Here is a 19,785-nt window from a genome sequence, read left to right as displayed (position 1 = left end):
TTACTTGTAAACAGTATCATGATTTAATTTGCTAAACAAATCAACGAAGTCAACAATACCTTTCAGCAGGTTTGTTCTGTATCATGGCAAACTCAAGTGATCTAAAGGGTATTTAAATTTTGGCAGTGATGATGTAAACCACTCAATTAATTATCCCATAACTTGCTAGCAAAAAGAGAAGTTCCAAAGCAGATACCAGCTTTCCCCCCCACTACTCTTAATTGTTAAATGCAGATTATTCTCTGCACACAAAATCAGCAGCTGAACTCAAACCTCAGTCATGAGGTTAAATTCAGTTGCCATATAAACTTAGAATTAGAATCATGCCTACCCCAGCCTCAATACCAAAATTGAAATCAAACCTCTTTATGTCTTACCACTTTTGAATTACAGACTTATTCCTTCCATTTTTCAATGACAAAATTTACAATAATAAAACATCATTCCTCTAATGAAAGGCAGCCTCTGCTATCATAGCACCTAAAACCAATGGGGAAATAATTTCATTCAGACAAACCACTACTCTGATAGTAAGTATTGTTCTGGGAGTACAAAGATGCAATTTCCATTTGTTCCTTTAATGAAGATGTTGTACAATTGTTAAACTTAAAAACCAGCATAGGAGACATTATGACGGTACTCAAAATTTGTTCCACTCAAACAGATCTTAAATTAGAAAACACCAGAAAGATTTTAGATTATTTTTATTTGTTAAAATTGCCCAATTATACTTACAAAAAAAGCAAAATTGTAAAAATTATTCTTCCTCAAATAGGAAGATTGAATTATCAAATTCTCCACCTGCCTCAGTAATAGATGGTAACTATACACATTAACTTTCTCATATAGACCTAATATCACACAGCTATAACTTTGTGCCAATACACCAAATGAAGTTGCCAAAAAAAGCTATTAAAAGTGCACTAATGTATTACAACATTGACAAAAAAAATTATTCTGCAAATATTTTACACAGATACTAGTTACTGCGGCATAAGATGCCGCACATTATACTTGGATGTGTCTTGGTACTGAGTCATCGGTCTGTCTGCTATACCACATGTGCCAACTCCAACTTTTCCAGTCACGCTTTCCGGTGAAGCAAAAATGCTTTTCTTTACCTTTATAACAATAAAGGGTGAATTAATACAATTTGCTTGCAAATAGTTTTAAAAACTTACTGGCAATTAGGTGGCAATAGTTTCAATTTTGATCATTTCTATTTTGTATTTAACATTGGTCTGGTAAAATGGCAATATAAATATAGGCATATCCTCACTATAACACATGAATTAAAACTAAACATTTAGCACTTCATTTAGATTGATCTTGGACACCTGGTAGGCACCCAAGGCAAATCTTCAACAGTTTTAACAGTTGAGAATTGTCTGAAATAATAACCAAAAAAAAGTAGTATTGTTACAGTACTATATCACAACTGAGCAGCAAGTTACTGCATTACCATTTAGTGGTAAATTGTATTACAAGGAAACATTTTTTAAATTAATTTTTATGCATTTCTACAGGTGTAACTACAGGAAAAAACCAACAAAATGCAGATTTATACAGTGCGAAACAAATCCAATATGTAATTTATAACAATAAGAAAAAGCACCCAGGAGAATTATGTAAAATTAGTATCCACCCCAACCTCCCACTGAAAAAAAACCCAGGCCAACCATTAATGCATATAAAAGAAAAAAAATTAATCAGAGCATTCAACCCCAGAGAACTGTAAATATATATAGGAAAAAAGTATAATGCCGACTACCAAAAGTATAATGTAATTCAGAACAAAGACCCATATAACTTACAAAAAAGCTGAAAGTAAGGGATTGTAGCATACAAAGGATAAACTTACCCTAAAGAGTTATGAAAATATTCAAAGGTCCTCACACCTTTTAAAACTTTATGTCCCAATTAAGTGAATAATTAATCTTTGAGGTCTAAACAGGCCATAATATCACAAAGCCATTGAGCATGATTGGGTGGGGCAGCATCAAAACATGTTTTATAACCTGTATTTCACAGTACAGAGGGGAAACAGTTTTCTATTGCCATTTATGCAGCACCTTTACTATGAAAATCACAATATTCACTGAATTTGGAAGCAAATTTTCATCTAGCACTCTAAAGGATAGTGTAGAATGTTGAGATGAATTGTGACCACCTGCTTTTTAGCTAAAACAGAAATATCAATTATTTCCAAATTTACTGCCTGACCCACCCAGTTTCCAGCATTTTCTGTTTGATATTAAAAACCAAACTCTTTAGGTAGTCTACAACCCAAAGTACTAAGTTTCAGAGAGGCTTGTAAGATAGATAAATGGATAAAATTTGACGAGTTTATGTTATCCATCACCACGCATCCAATATAAACTCTATCCCTTGCCCACACACAAATACGCACCAAATCTAAACTGGCAGTAACATGTAACAAAAATCCTTTAATCCACTGTTCTATTTGTAAATCTCAATGGTTTGTCAACTGGCTGTTTCCTGTGCTCCCTTTAAACTTTCTGGGGCAAAGAGAAAAGAAAATATGGCACAAAAAGGCAGGACATTCAGAAGTATGCATACTTTATACATACCTGTCCCTTTTTGTTCTTAGAATAAGCTCTGTTATTAAATTGCTGCCATTTTACTTTTTGTTCCTCTCGTTCCTGTTCAAGCTCCTTCATTCTCTGGGCCTTTTTCAAAGCTTTCTTCTTCTTGTACTCCCTCTGCTGGGCAACCATTTCTTTCCTGCAAATAATTCACAGCAAAATATCTTAACATGGTACTGAATTTCCCATGCATTTAAAACTAGATGTATGTTTTAATTTCAACAATAATACACACTTATCTGAATGCCTGAACTCACTTTGATTTGGGTTTGTCGCCGCCCAGCTCTTCACTATCATTTCCTTCTTCAACAGGTTTCAAGTTGGCCAAAGGAAGCACATCGGCATTACCGTATCCAGTAAAGGTGATGGCAGCCGTACCATTCTCCTGGTCAATCTCTTCAATTTCCGCCTCATACAATCTGCAAGGAAGTTAGGGCTGTAAGCATGTGAGTAGAGGTTTGATAAACAGACCCTATAATGTCTACAACTTTAACTGATGTTTTACAAGTCAAATGTAATTTATTAAAGACCAAGACCAATACATTCTCAAATTCCCATCAATAAAGTGAATTTATTTAATATAGGTATGGTGTCAATAATTAAACATAGAGTGGTTTTAGTAATATAATTATGCTTCAGGGATCATGAGGAGAAAATCAGCAGTGACTTTGCTGTGCATCTTTTAAATGAGAATACAGAGTATGGAAAGCGTGTCACAATCTGATGTAACAATAAAGATACATGGACAGAATGGTTTTAAGTTTCCAGAGGGAATTTGAAAGGTCTACTAAACAACTCCTTTTCAGGTTTAAAAGTCATCCAGTAACTCTAAAGGGAACAATTTGTCAGAATTGTATGTAGGAGCAAGTAACTACTTGACATTCTAATTGGTGACTGCATTTGATGTAAAAATCTAAAAGGATCAGCCAATCTTGCAATGAGCTGCATCTACAGCAATCTGAAAGAATCAACAAATGTCAGCTCTAATGTAATGGAGGCATCCAATCATCAGGCATGGCAAGGAAATAAATTTTTACATCACCTTTAAAGACAAATGGGCTTAATGCACTTTAAAGAAATAATGACACAATTAGACCAAGTCACAAAAGAAGCCACTAGACTACAGAAATTGATCAGAAGTATGATCATAAATACCTTAAAGGAGGGGCAGAGAAGTCTAGAGATCAGGGATAGTTGGTGGCTCCAGCAAGATTTCGGCTGATGTAGCTACAGAACCATGTGATGCCACATAGAAAAGGCAATCCCAGTGACTACACAGATACATAGCTGAAGCTCACCTCAGTGCTAAATTTGATACCATGGATAAAACAGTGTATTTTAATTTTACATGGCTGCCAGAAATTATGTTTGTAAGCACTTGTGGCAAGCTTATGGTACAATCAAAATTAAAACCTTAATGCTATCAGTATGATAAATTATTGACCTGAGTGACGATCTATAGAATAAATCTTAAAAGAATCTCTTACCATTTTTTTTTACTGTTCTATTGATGTACTGTTAGAGAGTTTTACACTTACTGTCCATCTTCATTCCAAATGGCCATACACTTGTCACCAGTCTTCCATTTATGGCTGGACACAGAGTTTGCTGAGCTATCTGCATTGGCTGTGGCAACAGAAGGCTGATTTGATAGCAAGTCCTTGGTAAGTTCTATGACTTCCTGTAAGACATTTAAGCCAATATAGGAATTAGTGCTTCCCTTTGGCAAACTAGGAAGCCATCACAAGTGCTTGATACAATGTCAACACCAAGCTAGTTTAGCCAATGCTTTGTTAAATTAGGAAACATAAAGAAACGGTTAAGTTACAAACCAATTTTATCGCTTCCAAATAACTGAAGCTCTTTATGCTACATTTGCTATGCCTTGTTCACGAAACAAAGATTAAAGTTATCTTCATTTGTATACCAGTAATTGTTAACCTATGTTTTCATATGACCACTCACTGAAATTCAAAGGTTAAAGGTAAAAGTTTCTAAATGAATACATTGTATGTTAGCATTTTTTTTTGGTTATTTCTTTATTCAGCATCAGACTGCTTTGATTGCATTTCAACCCAATTTTAATGAAAACTATTTACCCTTTTTCCAGTTCTAATGTAGAGTCTCAGACCTGAAACATTAATGACTGATGTTTTTAAATCAGCATCTGCTGTTTTTACTTTTGATTTTCAGTCACATCTAAACTGGGCAGTCCCAATTCAATCTTAAATTCCTTTCAACCCCCTAATTGATGAAACACCAGATGGAAAGCTATCGCAGTTGGAAGTCAGCAAACTCTTAAAAGCAATGGCCACACGAAGTGATAACAAAATTGTACATTTCTCACTATTAAGCAATTATTGCCAGCTTTTGATTTTATCAAGTCCTCTCCCATACCAAACTCAACTATTAGAATCCTTTCTAGGCATACATCAAAATATCTACCAATGAGCTTTTGCCAAAATGTTTCCAATATACTCATCTACAGGCTCAGTCATTGCAACTTTCAGCACTGACCTCCTCCATACTTCTACCCCTACTCCCCCCCACCCCCCAAGCAGTTCTGATGTGATTTGCATAGGCACTAAAGCTGTAGCAAGACCCCAAAGTCAGATCATCTACCGTTGAATGAAAGCAAAGCATCTAGATTTGCAACATAATCACCTTCCCTCGTAATGCCACACCAGATGATATTTCTTTACACAGAGCACCAACTATTTAAAAAATTGAGTATTAATAAGATTTAGATCAAAGATGGCAGCAATATCTGGCTTGTTTGTTTTTCAATACAAATATCTCAATTCATTTTAATTTCAAAGCCCTTTGCAGGAAGACTGCCACGTACAGCTACACTTCCATAAGAAGTGCCAACTGAAAAATGAAAAATATGAAAACAATCTAAATAATGAGCATGCCATTAAGATTACAATGTTTAGTCACATTAACAGCACACATGAGCTGTCACAGATCTGGGTGATAATCTTCACAACCAGTAACTTGCATCCATGAAATAATCCCTCACAAATCATACAGATCTTTAAGTGTCAGATACCAGATGAGTGATGAGTTATGGTTGATAATTGCTGAACTAGATCGAAAGGCATGCTTATAAGACTTTGAACAAGCCAAGAGACAAACAAAGTTTTGGGACAGCAATCAAATGTAGAAGCAGAATGGCAAATACATGGAAGACCAGGAGAAAATAACTGGATTCCTACATTAGTCAGCAACAGAGCATTAAAAAAAAACAAAGCAAAAGAGGGATCTTTGAGATTGATGGTTAATAATGCACAATGGGTGTCACATGGGAAGCAGCATTATGAAGTTCACATGAAAATTAAAGAGAAACAAGTCCCAAGTTAGAACCCCATCTAATAGCTGATGCTAGCAGAGCTAGCACACCCTCAAACCACATATACTGACTGTTCAATCCCATACTTTTGTGTTGCTATCAAAAATGTTGCTCCCTTCACTGCCTGTATATACATTCTGTAAATTAGTAAACAGCTTGAAGCCAAATGCCATAGTGGCAAGCACACCTTAACTCTCTAAGTCGGTTAATATTTTTTCTGAAATTCTCTTCACAAAGTAGCCTTGGTATATCATGAACTCCCCCCCCCCCCCATCATCCGTATTTGCCTTGTTTACCCACTTACTCTAAACTCAACGCTACCAGTTGTACTTTGGCTTTTTTCATTTTGCAAATGTTAACAGCTTCAAAATTGTAATTCTAGGAACTGACAGCATTCATGAGGGTTCAATGATTTACAAAGAGTTTACATGGGAATGAGAAGGATTTGTTAGGTTAGAGTAACTTTGTTCAAATACAGGAGGTCAGGGAAAATTTAATTCAGATATATCAAAGAATGAGGGGGCTACAAGATGGAACACTCCCTTTCTTTTGGCTGTGAACAGCAGTGATTTAAGGCAAGCTGCACAAAACACTCACATTTAAAATGTGCCAATAAGTTATATGCTACAACCTCCAAGGATACCAACAGCCATAAAGCTAAGCCTACTGTATGTTTCTTTTGTGGCCAGTGTGGATTTTATGGGGCAGAAAGTCTCCTTTTGAGATGCATAAAATTCTATATTCCAGTTTCAAGAAACAACTATGGCAACTTTGGAAACTGAAGATTGCTTATATTTGTTATGACAGTAGGACAGTAGCTCCTCGTCCTACTTTATCTGTTGAATTGAACTTTAAAGGAAAGTAGTTTGCTGCATTATGATTCCCCTGACTTACGGCAACTTACAAAATACCATTAAAGGCTGCATGTGTCCCAAGTTAAAGGAAGAAAACAATTTAAAGTGTAACCTTAAAGAAAACAAGATGAATTCACATTTGAAACACACTTAAAACAAAAAGATAAAAGAAACAAAAATAAAATCTTGCTCTTCTTCCACAAGCTCCTAGCAGCCAGCCATTTCTGGGTTCGAGCTTACCAGGGAACCAGGTGGTACTGAACATGAATACTGCTGATATCCAATTGCCAATCTCTTCAGTCCTGTATTCCAAGCACTGCTGGAGCCACTTGATGGCTATTCTCATGCTGGTATTAGCTCCCCGGTGAGTTGGAGACCTGGAATAGCAAGTTTCCAAAGCGAAATGGAGGTGGAGTTGTGGAGGACACAGGACTCTTAAAGACAGTCTCTTTAAGGTGGGAAAGTGCAGTAAAGTTTGTCATAAAACCACCTAAGACCAGGGCACTAACAGGGCATGATGCAAAGCTTTACAGGGTCCAGGCATGAATAAATTTGCAAAGGGAGTGCTATGATAGTTAACTCATCGCACCCCCTTCCCTAATGACAGAAATATTTCCCCATCAGATTCACTATCATTTACTAAACAGACCAAAGGCAAGGTACGTTTTCTATTACTGACACAGCTATTCTAATCTTCCATCTCTTCTGGAAAACCAGAGGTTGGGGATAACCAAAGGCAGAAGACATGGAGAAAGGTTAAGAACCAAGGATAAAATATGGGTATATATCAGTGATATATTTTATAACAGTGCCAGGATCAATGAAATGGATGGGCTGTATTTTATCTATCAAAACACAAAGGTCCGCAGGAATGTGCTTCCCTTCGAAGCTTTGGGCAAAGTGCTGGACGTTTTGCAAAACTGGAAGCCAGATCTAACCCATGCACCCGAGATTAATCAATAGAATGATATAGAACAAATCCATTAAACAAAACACAACAGCAGACTCTCAAGTCTGCTTTATTGTTATTTAGTCAGCTCCAAATTCCCGCCCAATGTTCTTATCATCTCAAACTTCCACTCCGGACTTCCTAGGGCCAAACCCATCTTGAGAAAAAGCTACATGTTTATCAGCTTTTTCCCCAGAGCACCTCCTTGTGGCAGGAAAAAGGACTATATTATGATACAGCATTTAGAAAAAGCTAAAGACAGCAAGTTACCATCTGTGTGGAGAATAAACCAAAATGGTATCTTTACAATAAATACATTTGTTTTCTCCATAGATCTTTCTAATGCTGGACCTTGGTTTAGATACCATCTTGTTTGTCACCTTAACATAACCACACTCCCCACATCACTCACTATGCATAAAAATGAGAACAATGCCTTTGTTCATGGCATCAAGTCTAATGAAGCTTAAATCTACAAATTTAGAACATAGAGAAAGATAGAGTCAAAAATAAAATCTTGCTCCTCTTCCACAAGCTCCTAGCAGCCAGCCATTTCCGGGTTCGCGTTTTTCCATGGGACCAGGTGCTACTGAAATGAATATTGCTGATATCCAATCGCCAATCTTTTCAGTCCTGTATTCTAAGCACTGCTGGAGCCACTTGATGCGTATTCTCATGGCTGATACAGCACAGGAACAGGCCCTCTGGTTCACAATGTTGTGCTGGACCAATTAAATTAGTGATCAAATGGCCAACTAATCTCTTCTGCCTACACAACGACCAAATCTTTCCATTTTCCTCATATTCATGTGCCTATCTAAACATTTCTTTAAAATTCCCTAATATATCTGTCTAAATCACCAATCATTGTCTAAAAATCCTACCTCTCATATCTGCTTTGGAATTATCCCCTGTAATATTAGATATCTCAACCCTTGGGAAAAGGTGTTGTCTGACTACTACTTATGACTCTCAATCTTATAAACCCCTAGCTTTCGCTACTCCCAAAAAAATCAACCCCAGTTCATCCTTCTATACTCCAGACAGCATCCTGGTAAACCTCTTCTGTATTCCCTCCAAAGCCATGGCATCCTACTTATAATGAGGCAACCAGAACTGTATTCAATGCTCCAGATAAGCCGAACTAGACTTCTATATTGCTGCAACATAACTTCCTGACTTTTGAATTCAATGCCACAACTAAAGTGAAACATGCCATAAGCCGCTCAACCTGTGTGGCCACTAAAAGGGAGCAATGAACTTGGACCCCAAGATCCCTCCACTCATCTTCATCAATACTGTTGAAGGTCTTTCCATTTAACCTACCAATGTTGAACATTTCCCTTTCGACTGGGTTAAATGTCATCTGCCATTTCTCCATACTTATCTACAACTGGTCTATATCCCACTGGATTCTTTGCCAGTCTTCTACACTGTCTGCAATGCCACCAATCATATCATCCGCAAACTTACTAAATCACCCATCTACTTTTTTATCCAGGTCATTTATATACATCACAAACAGAAGTCCCACCACTAATCAGACTCCAGCTAGAACAAGTCCTTTGAGAACTACCTTCTGACTTCTATGAGCAAGCCAGTTCTGAATCCAAATGGCCAATTCACTATGGATCCCACGCATAGAAACCTTCTGCATGAGCATTCCATGACGGACCTCGTCAAATGCCTTACTAAAATTCAAGTTGCCAGCAAACACAGCTCACCCATGTCATCCCCCCAAAAAAACTCAAACAGACACAACTTGCCCTGCACAAAGCCACGCTGGCTGTCCCTAATTAGGCCATGGCTTTCCAGATGCTCATAAATTCTATCCCTAAGAATTGTTTCCAGTAACTTCTCCACCACAGAAATGAGACTCACCAGTCTAGTTTCCAGGATTATCCCCGATTCCCATAACATGTAGCATCCAAAGTCTATTCACTAGTAAAGTACCAAATATTCTTTACTCAACTTCTCTTTGCTCTCACCCGAAGAATCGTGTAAATCAACACAAAAAATGCTGGAGGAACTCAGCAGGGCAGCATTTATGGAAAAGAGTAAATAGTTGATGTTTTGGGCCAAGACCACAGGACTGGAAAGGAAGGGGCAAGAAGCCAGAATAACAAGGTGGGGGAGGGGAAGGAGACTAGGTGGGAGGTAATAGGTGAAGCCAGGCGGTGGGAAAGGCTTGTAAATAAGAATATGATTGGAGGAGAGTGGACAACAGAAGAAAGGAAGGGGGGGTGGGGGGGACCCAGAGGGAAGTAATGCAGGTGAGAAATGAAAGGTCAAAGTGGGGAATGGGTAAGTTTGTTCACCAGAAGGACAAATCGATATTCATGGGATGGAGGTCACCCAGATGGAATACAAGGTGTTACTCCTCCACCCTGAAGGTTGCCTCATCTTGGCACAAGAGGTGGCCGTGGATCAACATGTCTGAACGGGAATCGGAATTTTACAACAGATCACAGTAGGAAGCCACACTGGACACAATAGACAATCACAGCAGATTCGCAAGTGAAGTGTTGCCTATTCTGGAAGGACTGTTCGGGGCCCTGACCGAAGGTGAAGGAAGTGGTGTATGGGCAGGCGTAGCAGGGAAACTATTGGGGAGTGACGAATGGACAACGGAATCGCTGAGGAAGCAATCCCCAATCCTGCAGAAAGCTGGAGGGGGTTGGAAGAGGCGACTGGTAAAGATATGTTTAGTGGTAGGATCTCTTTGGAGATGGCAGAAGTTAAGGAGAGTGTCAGAGGTGAAGGCTGATGGGATCAGCACGGATGTACAGGAAATGGAAGAGATGAGGGTGAGGGCAGCATCAACAGCAGAGGGAAGGAAACCCCGTCCTTTGAAGGAGGAGCACATTTCAGATGTCCTGGAATAGAAAGCCATATTGTGGGAACAGATGTGGAGGAGGCAGAGACTGAGAAAAGGAAAAAGCATTTTACCAGGATAGGGTGGGAAGAGGTATAGCTGAGATACATCTTTATTTTCAAAACACTGTCACGTGGACTTTGAACGTTCCTGCTACCTGCTCACATACCTCAGAAACAAAATAGCTAATTGATGCTTAAAGTACAAGTATGCGAGTTAATTGAGATATATCCAATTGCATGCAGTTTCAAGTACATTGTGGTATGCCCAAGAATGAATAATTCATTTAGAGTTTGAGAGCAGACTAGAAAAAATGTGCACCAATTTATTTTAGTGGGAAATAAAATCTCAACTATTTTAAGCAATCAAGACTATGTAAATCCATGTGCAACTGTTGACAAGGATTAATACTTACTCAGAACAAGATGAAGAGTCCATTTCCACCTGAAATCAAACATGGCGTGTACCAACTGTGAAAAAAAGATGTAAAATATAGAAGTACTACAGTCTGATTTCCCCTAGAAGTGTCATTATGGTAGCTTGGTTTGACAAGAGTGCAATAGAACTGATATTTTGCTTATAGATTAATACCTCATGAATAATACTTTAAGCATGTGGAGGAAGGAGTGGGGAAGAGGTGTGCATGATAAAAGGGAAAGAAACTGATAAATCCTTATAGCAATATTAGAAACTGAGCCCAATAATAGTCTTAAAAACGTCAATTGTTATCCAATTAATGGGTGTGGCATATCCATGATCTAATTTAACAATTCTCAGAGAATAGAATTCTCAATTCTATGTACATCTGCAGTCAAGATATTCTGAGAAGTCACTTTTTATTGGTGCACAGCATGAAAAATTCTGACCTATGGCACAGGGCAACTGTTACATAAACCTCTAGACTGCGTCTGTAGACATTCTGTGCAAGATACATAGAAAAGGAGTAATTCAAGCTAGTTAACAAGAGAGAGCCTCTTTTTAACATGCTGATAGTTACTTTGTGGAATTCTGATTCCACACACCTGATAGTCAAAAAATGGAGTGGCTCCATGCAAATTAATTAACTTCTTGAACCAACTCTATAAATTAGTGTCTTACAACTTATGTGCTACCTGTTTTCCTCTCATCATTCAATCCTCGCCGTAAACTTATAAGTGTCATCTACTTCCTACAGAGTATTCCTGAGCAGTAGTTACATTATTAGTTCAGCAATCCTTAGGCATGGACTAGATCCCAAAAATACAAGTTCCAAATTCACAAAGTGTTTGAGAATTATTGGCTATTTTTAAAAATTATTAAATAAAAAAGCTGGTGGATTGTTGTTAAAACATCTTTCCTTTTCATGAAAGTAGTGGATACAGCCTAGTCTAGTACAGCACAATTGCAAGGAGCTGTTGCAGGAAAGCAGCATTCATCGAGTATCTAGGCCATGTTCCCTTCTCACTGCTGCTATAAACGAGTTAAGAGTCTCAGGTCCCAAACCATCAGGTTCAAAAAAAGTTATTACCATTCAACCATCCACCTCTTGAAAAAGAGGGGATAACTCCATTCACCCCAACACTGAACTAATTCCACAATCCACCTTTAAAGACTCTACAGCTCATGCTGTTGACATACTGACTCTGGGGATCTCCCATCCACTGCCACCAACCTCATAGCTCCCACACCCTGCACCCCCATTTCCACCTCCTACTCAAGATACACAAACCCAATTGTCCAGGTGGACTCATTGTTTCAGATTGTTCCTGCCCCACTGAACTCGTATCTGCATACCTTGGTTGTCTTATTCCCCCATAGTTCAGTCCCTTCCTATCCACATCCATGACACCTCACACGCTCTTGATCTTTTCAAGGATTTCAGGTTCCTTGGCCCCCATATCTTATTTTTACTATGGATGTCCAGTCCCTGTACACCTCCATATTCCACCAGGAATGCCTCAAAGTTCTCCGTGATTTTTTCTGGACACCAGACCCAACCAGTTCCCCTCCACCACCACTCTCCTCCACCTAGTGGAATATCCTCACTCTAAATAATTTCTCCTTTGGCTACTCCCACTTCCTTCAAACAAAAGGTGTAGCCACGGACACTTGGATGGGTCCCAGCTGTGCTTGCTTGTCAGCTACATGGAACAGTCTATGTTCCAAGCCCACACTGGTGATCGCCCCTCACTTTCCCTACACTACATCCACAACTGAATTAGTTCTGCTTCCTGCACCCGTGCTGAACTCATCAACTTCACCCTCTTTGCCTCCAACTTCCAACCTGCCCTCAAATTCACCTACTCCATTTCTGACACCTCCTTTCCTTTTCTCTACCTTACTGTCTCTATCTCCGGATACAGCTTATCCACCGATGTCTATTACAAACCAACAAACACTCACCGTACCTCATCCCATCCCCTTCCCTTCTCTCAATTCCTCCATCTCCATACATCTGCTCTCAGGATGAGGTTTTTCATTCCAGAACAAAGGAGATGTCCTCCTTTTTCAAAGAAAGGGCTTCCCTTCCTCCACCATCAACATTGCTCTCAACCACATCTCTTCCATTTCACACGTCTGCTCTTACCCCATCCTCCTGTCACCCTACCAGGGATAGGGTTCCTTGTCCTCACCAACCACCCCCCAGCCTCCGCATCCAGCACATAATTCTCCGAAACTTCTGCCAACTCCAATGGGATCCCACCAAGCACATCTTCTCTCCCTCCTCCCACTTTCTGCTTTCAGCAGGGATCGCTCCCTACGTGACTCCCTTGTCCATTTGTTCCCCTCCAGTGAACTCCCTCTTGGTACTTAGCCTTGCAAATGGAACAAGTGTTACATCTGCCCCAATACTTCCACCCTCACCATCACTTAGTGCCTCAAACAGTTTTTCCAAGTGAGGCAACACTTCACCCGTGAGTCTGTTGGGGTCATAAACTGTGTCTGGTGCTCCCAGTGTGGTCTCCTGTATATCGGCGAGACTTGACATAGACTGGGAGACCGCTTCGCCAAGCACTGCCATAAAAAATGGGATCTCCCAGTGGCCACCCATTTTAATTCCGCTTCCCATTCCGATATGTCCATTCATGGCCTCCTCCACTATTATGATGAGGCCACAACACCTTATATTCCGTTTGGGTAGCCTCCAACCTGATGGTACGAACGTCGATTTCTCAAACTTCCAGTAATGCCCTTCACCATTTCCCTCTGTTATCTCCCTGCCTACCCATTGCCTCTCTTTGGTGCTCCTCCCCCTCTCCTTTTTCTTTCTTCTACGGCCTCCTATCTTCTACACCAATCAACTTCCCAGCTCTGTTTCATAACCCGCCCCACCCTCCTGGTTTCACCTATTGCCTTGTGTTTCTCCCTCCCCTCCCCCCACCTTTTAAATATACTTCTCAGCTTTTTTTCCCTCCAATCCTATCAAAGGATTTTAGCTCAAAACGTCAACTGTACTTTTTTCCCCATAGATGGTGCCGGGCCTGCTGAGTTCCTCCAGCATTTTGTGTGTTGCTCAGATTTCCAGCATCTGCAGATTTTCTCATTTGTCTCCCGATATTTATAGCTCTTTCCCTTTTTTTTGTATTTGCACCACTTGTCAACTGCATACTGCTTGTTTGTTTTCTGCAGCTTTTCATCAATTCTGTTGAGTTTCTCTGTATTTACTGTGAATACCCACAAAAAAAACAAGAAATCTCAGGGTAGTTTGTGAATAATAAATTTACTTTGAACATGCTTTTATGGTAATGTACTGTACTGCCTATCTACAAGTCCAATCCTACAGCAACACTATTATCTTACCAGTAATCTGAAATGAATGACTTCAGTTAGTTTAAAAAGGCAGTTTACCATTCTCTCAAACCATAAGGCAATGTTATCAAAGTTCAAACCATATGTGAAAAATGGAAGAAATCTGTACAGGTGCTTTAAAATTCTTTTTAAAACATGAAGGAATCAAAGTTTAGGAGAGAGAAGGGTTTAGTAGTTTGGCACCTTTTTTCAATGGCGTATAGAACGAGAGATGATCTTAGAGGTATATAAAATCCCGTAAGGCATAAATAGGGTGAATGTGCTCAACAGTCTATTTGCCAGGGTTGGTAATCAAGAATTAGAGGACATAGGTTTAAGCTAAGAATTAGTAGGAATTTGAGACAACTTTTTTCATCCAGAGGGTGGTCAACATACAGGATGAACAGCCAGAGGAAGTGGTTGAGACAGGTTCCTGGAAAGGAGAGATGGGCAGAGACCAGTTGAGTCGAAGGGTTCATTTTCCATGCTCTGACTCTGAATGGTATTCTGTCTTCACATATTGCAATATAAAAGGAATTTAAAACTGTTCAATTTTATTAAGTCCTGAGCTCCACTTCTTACTAATGAACAAGATAGAACTTTTCTCTAATAATACAGGTTGAGTACCCCTTATCCAAAATGCTTAGAGATGGAAGTGTTTAGGATTTTGGAAGATGTAATGATATACATTGGCATCTCCACCATCTCCAACTCTGTATTTGAGGTAAGCAGCCTTTGTCTTACACTTGTGCATCACACGTATGTACTTGACAGTAAAGTCCATCACACACCATTAATATATTGAAAATCTAATGTGTGCAGGGTAACAAAAGCAGCATGGCAAGTACCTGAATCAGTTGCTGAACAGCAAACAATGGAGCCTTTCAGTCTCCCCTACAATGCCGTGTTTTCATTAAACGGTTACAGTACACTGTCTTTGCATTTCACTTTTTAGGTTTTATGTAAGGGATAAAAACAATCAGCATTGCAGACTTGCATTAAGGGTGACGATCATTATTCCTCAGAAACTCATCAATGAATTTCTCTGCATCATGATCAGCACTTTCAATCAGCCCGCTGAACATTCACAATTATCATCAATTTTCAGTTTGCCATGTTATAGATAGACCTTTGTTTGTTATGATCAGCATGCCACTAAGCGGCATATGTTCACTCCGACTGACAAATCCACTCTCAATACACTATCGAGATCTTCCATTATCTTCTGTTCATTACATGTGAGGTCTCTTCTCACAGCTGCCTGGTGCACAGAAACCTGCGCAACACCTAGGAACCTTTCCAGCACCTTGTGGAATTTTCCATTTGTGACATTACGACAGTGCTCAAAAAAATTCTGGATTTTGGATAAGGGGTACCCAACCTGTACCAACATCTGTCAAATAGTAAACACTGCAGAAAGGCACAAGTCTCAGACCCACAATTAAACTTGATGATGATAATGGTCCTTAAAAACCTGAGCAGATGTCATGCAAAAAGGGCATTAGGTGACAGCATCAAAGCACAAAGATTAAACAGGGAAGGCTGGGTTCTGAGTTGGATGATCAGCCATGATCATAATAAATGGCGGTGCAGGCTCGAAGGGCCGAATGGCCTACTCCTGCACCTATTTTCTATGTTTCTATGTTTCTATATTTATGGTCCCTCAGGTTTCAAACATTTCATTTCAGCCAAATTGTCACCATGCATCTGCACAACAATATGCACTAATGGTTGTACTTCATAAATGAAGAACTAATCTGGAATTGAAACTGAAAAATCTGCTCAAATTCTCAGGTCTTGGCACTTACAACAAAAAGCCATTCCCCTTACACTAAAGCAGACCAATAAGACTCGCAAAGTCAATCAGTTTATCAATTCAACAATCAATTTAACTCCGGTATTTCCTAGAAATATTTTACAAGCTTTTTTGCAATGTATTTGCAGTACTTGCAGTGAAACACACAAATTACGCAAGCCTATTTACTTTTATACATTAATTTTTAACTAACATTTTTCAAACCAAGAACTGTATCTATGAACTGCAAATATTTGAGCCTATTGCTTTTAACCCATCCAAACAGCTATCACATTGTCAGATATTTGGTGATTTAGGATTCTTCTTTGATTTAACCTATTTTTTGTTGAAAAATTAAATGTAAGTGGTTTTATTGAAGTGATCTTAAGAGTTTTACTTTGTTTCGACTCAGCTACTGAACTGCTAATTTCAAGTGGTTACTTTAATCAAAACAGAACAATGACTGAAACCAATGTTAGCAACTGCTACATACTCTGCCTATTATCTCCAACAATGGAAGAAACACACTGGCAATGTCAGCATTCTCCTTATGTTAAGTAATTTGATTTATTTTTTATCCACTTGCTCAAGAGTTGCTCAGTGATAAACTGGAAACAATTTGTTACTGACCCCACAAAAGCAACCCAGTCCAATAGATATGCTACACCAATTTGCTTTCATTAATTGTGATTGATGGATGAACTTTAACAATTTTATTACAATCCCTTTACAGTGTTTCCCTATGAATAAAACATGTTGTTTATTTCATAAATGGAAATGTGCACAGAAAATTTTGAATATCAAAATAAAGCAGAACACTAACCTGCAGATCCTTTTGTAATTTAAGGAGGTCTTCATTTTCTGCATCAGTAGATAAAGCAGCTTCTACTTGCTGAAGTTGAGCCTTGTAACTGGCCAGCTGCTTTGCCAGCTCATCTGACATCTGGAAAATAATTTAGTTATTTAGGAAAATAATATCAACCTGCCAAGACTCAAATAAGAGTGACCAATTCTTGGTACAGAAATTTAAACTCACCTGATAAACCAATTCAATATTAAATACTGAAAATACTCTATTTATTATTGAGACACAGCGCGAATAGGCCCTTAATGCCACTCGCCCAGCAATCCCTCAATTTAACCGTAGCCTAATCACTGACCTATTATCCTACGGAACGTTAGGTGTTTGGACCGTCGGAGAAAACCCACGAGGTCAAGGCGAGACGTACAAACTGCTTATAGACAGTGGTGGGAATTGAACCCCGGTAACTGGTACTGTAAAGCGTTGTACTAACCACTGCGCTACCGTGCCGCCAGTTGATGGGAAATTCAAAAGCGCAAAAGGCAACCATTTGACCTTTAAGGTCAATGACAAACGATTCCCACCTTAGCAGACCATTTTACTCCTTGTGCTTGTATACCCAAATACGTCAGTGCAATCTGCGTCGTCCCATTAGTATGCTCCACACACTCACCAGCCTTTTCGCTCAATTTCAATAGATCTTAAATGAAAAATGGATTTTTGCATATACTGCATGATACATTTTATGTTCCAAGCTTTTCAGTAACACAATGAAATCGTTAATTCTTTCTGTACCCTTTTATTTCAAAATCTCTACACTCCGCAAACAAAAAGTATTCTGCTTATAGAGATTAATTAATAATTCACACAATGAATACAGGCAACAGCAGAGTATCCTTGTAAAAGTATTGAATCCTCTTTGAAAAAATAAAAACAGTGCTGAAGAGACCGAGTATAAGTTAGGGTAACTACACAATTAATGACATTGGATGACGGTTTTCTCTCCTTACAGGCCGGGAAGGAAACCGGACTGGCTCCGGAGCCTCAACACAGGCCCGGCCGGCTCCATGTAATTAACCTCACTCTCACTGCGTGCACGCAGCCTCAGCCCTCCTCCGCCTAACTCACTCGGGGAAGGTGGATCTGAACACAGGCCTAGTTGCGCAAGCACACCGGCAGCCCGGGATGGCGGCGGGTGCTCGGCCTCCTGCCCACCCCTCCCTCCCCCGGCTCACTTTCACTCACATTTCCGACGCCAGGCGACCGAAGTTCGGACTCTTAACGACGAGCGATTGTTCTTCACGGCGAGTCGACCCCTTCCCGGTTTCACTTTCACCACAACACCGCGCCGCGGCCGCTTCGCCAAGTCTCGGGCTCCAACCTCCCGCGACAATTCAATGACGTCAACACCCTCCCGCATCCCGGAGCGAGTCAGTGACGTCAGGGGGATGCCTCAATCCTGTCAATCATCTTGATGTTTAAAATACTTAAGCGTTAGCACTTTAAATAGAGATTGAGGAGCGATGACATGTCATGTTCATTTAAGTTTCTGTTAACTAATGTTTGTCATGTTTGTAATGCATTTTCCTGGGATCTATACTCATGTATATTTGCCTCTAACACCATAAGAAATTGGAGCAGATTCAGGCCATTCGGCCCATCGAGTCTGTGATGCCATTCGATCATGCGAATAAAGTTGAACTTGAAGGGCTGCGTGCCATCATGTGACAAGCAACAGATTTCTGTGGCTAACTCACACAAAATGCTGAAGGAATTCAGCAGGCCAGGCAGCATCTGCGGAAAAAGATACAGTCGCCACTTCAGGCTGAGACCCTTCAGCAGGAAATAATCTGAGGAGTAGATTTAAAAGGTAGGGGGATGAGAAACAGAAACACAAGGTGATAGGTGAAACCTGGAGGGGAAGGGATGAAGTAAAGAGCTGGGAAGTTGATTGATGAAAGAGACAGAAGGCCAATGGAAAAAAGGAAAAGGTGGGAGGAGCACCAGAGGGAGGCGATGGGTGGGCAAGGAGATAAGGTGAAGGAGATAAAAGGGGATGGGAAATGGTGAAAGAGAGGAGTGGTCATGGTCATTACTGGAAGTTAGAGAAGTCGATGTTCATGCCATCAGGTTGGAGGCTGCCCAAACGGAATATAAGGTGTTTTTCCTCCAACCTAAGTGTGGCCTTATCCTGGCAGTGGAGGAGACTATGGATGGACATATTGGAAAGGGATGTGGAATTAAAATGGGTGGCCACTGGACGATCCTGCTTGTTCTAGTGGACGGAGGGTAGATGCTTGATAAAATGGTCTCACAATCTATGTCGGGTCTCACCGATATACAGGAGGCCACACCGGGAGCACCAATCACAGTATGTGACCCCAACAGACTCACAGGTGAAGTGTCACCTCACTTGGAAGGACTGTTTCTGGCCTTGGATAGCAGTAAGGGAGGAGTTGTAGGGGCAGGTGTAGCACTTGTTTTGCTCGCAAGGATAAGTGCCAGGAGGGAGATCAGTGGGGAGGGACGAATGGACAAGAGTGTCGCGTAGGGCGCGATCCCTGCAGAAAGCAGAAAGTGGAGGGTGGAAAAGATGTGTTTGGTGGTGGGATACAGTTGGAGATGGCGGTAGTTTCGGAGAATTATGTGCTGGACGTGGAGTCTAGTGGGGTGGTAGGTGAGGACAAGAGGAACCCTTTCCCTTGTAGGGTGGTGGGAGGATAGGGTAAGAGAAGACATGCATGAAATGGAAGAGATGCAGTTGAAGGCAGCGTTGATGGTGGA

General features: G+C 40.1%; 1 protein-coding gene across 1 annotated transcript; it reads right to left on the bottom strand.

Annotated features, from left to right (window-relative positions):
- Positions 1 to 708: 708 nt before the first annotated feature.
- Positions 709 to 18,381, bottom strand: smndc1 (survival motor neuron domain containing 1). The gene is made up of 6 exons (XM_063071237.1): positions 18,247 to 18,381; positions 17,023 to 17,142; positions 4,145 to 4,287; positions 2,864 to 3,025; positions 2,592 to 2,745; positions 709 to 1,121 (listed from the first exon to the last, which is right to left on the bottom strand). The coding sequence occupies exons 2-6, from the start codon at positions 17,140 to 17,142 to the stop codon at positions 984 to 986; spliced, it is 717 nt and encodes a 238-aa protein (XP_062927307.1). The 5' UTR covers positions 18,247 to 18,381; the 3' UTR covers positions 709 to 983.
- Positions 18,382 to 19,785: the final 1,404 nt, after the last annotated feature.

This window comes from Mobula hypostoma, chromosome 19, assembly GCF_963921235.1.
Source record: "Mobula hypostoma chromosome 19, sMobHyp1.1, whole genome shotgun sequence".
Lineage (NCBI taxonomy): Eukaryota > Metazoa > Chordata > Chondrichthyes > Myliobatiformes > Myliobatidae > Mobula > Mobula hypostoma.
Note: the sequence above shows the minus strand (reverse complement) of the source record. Positions and strands in the feature narration are given on the sequence as shown.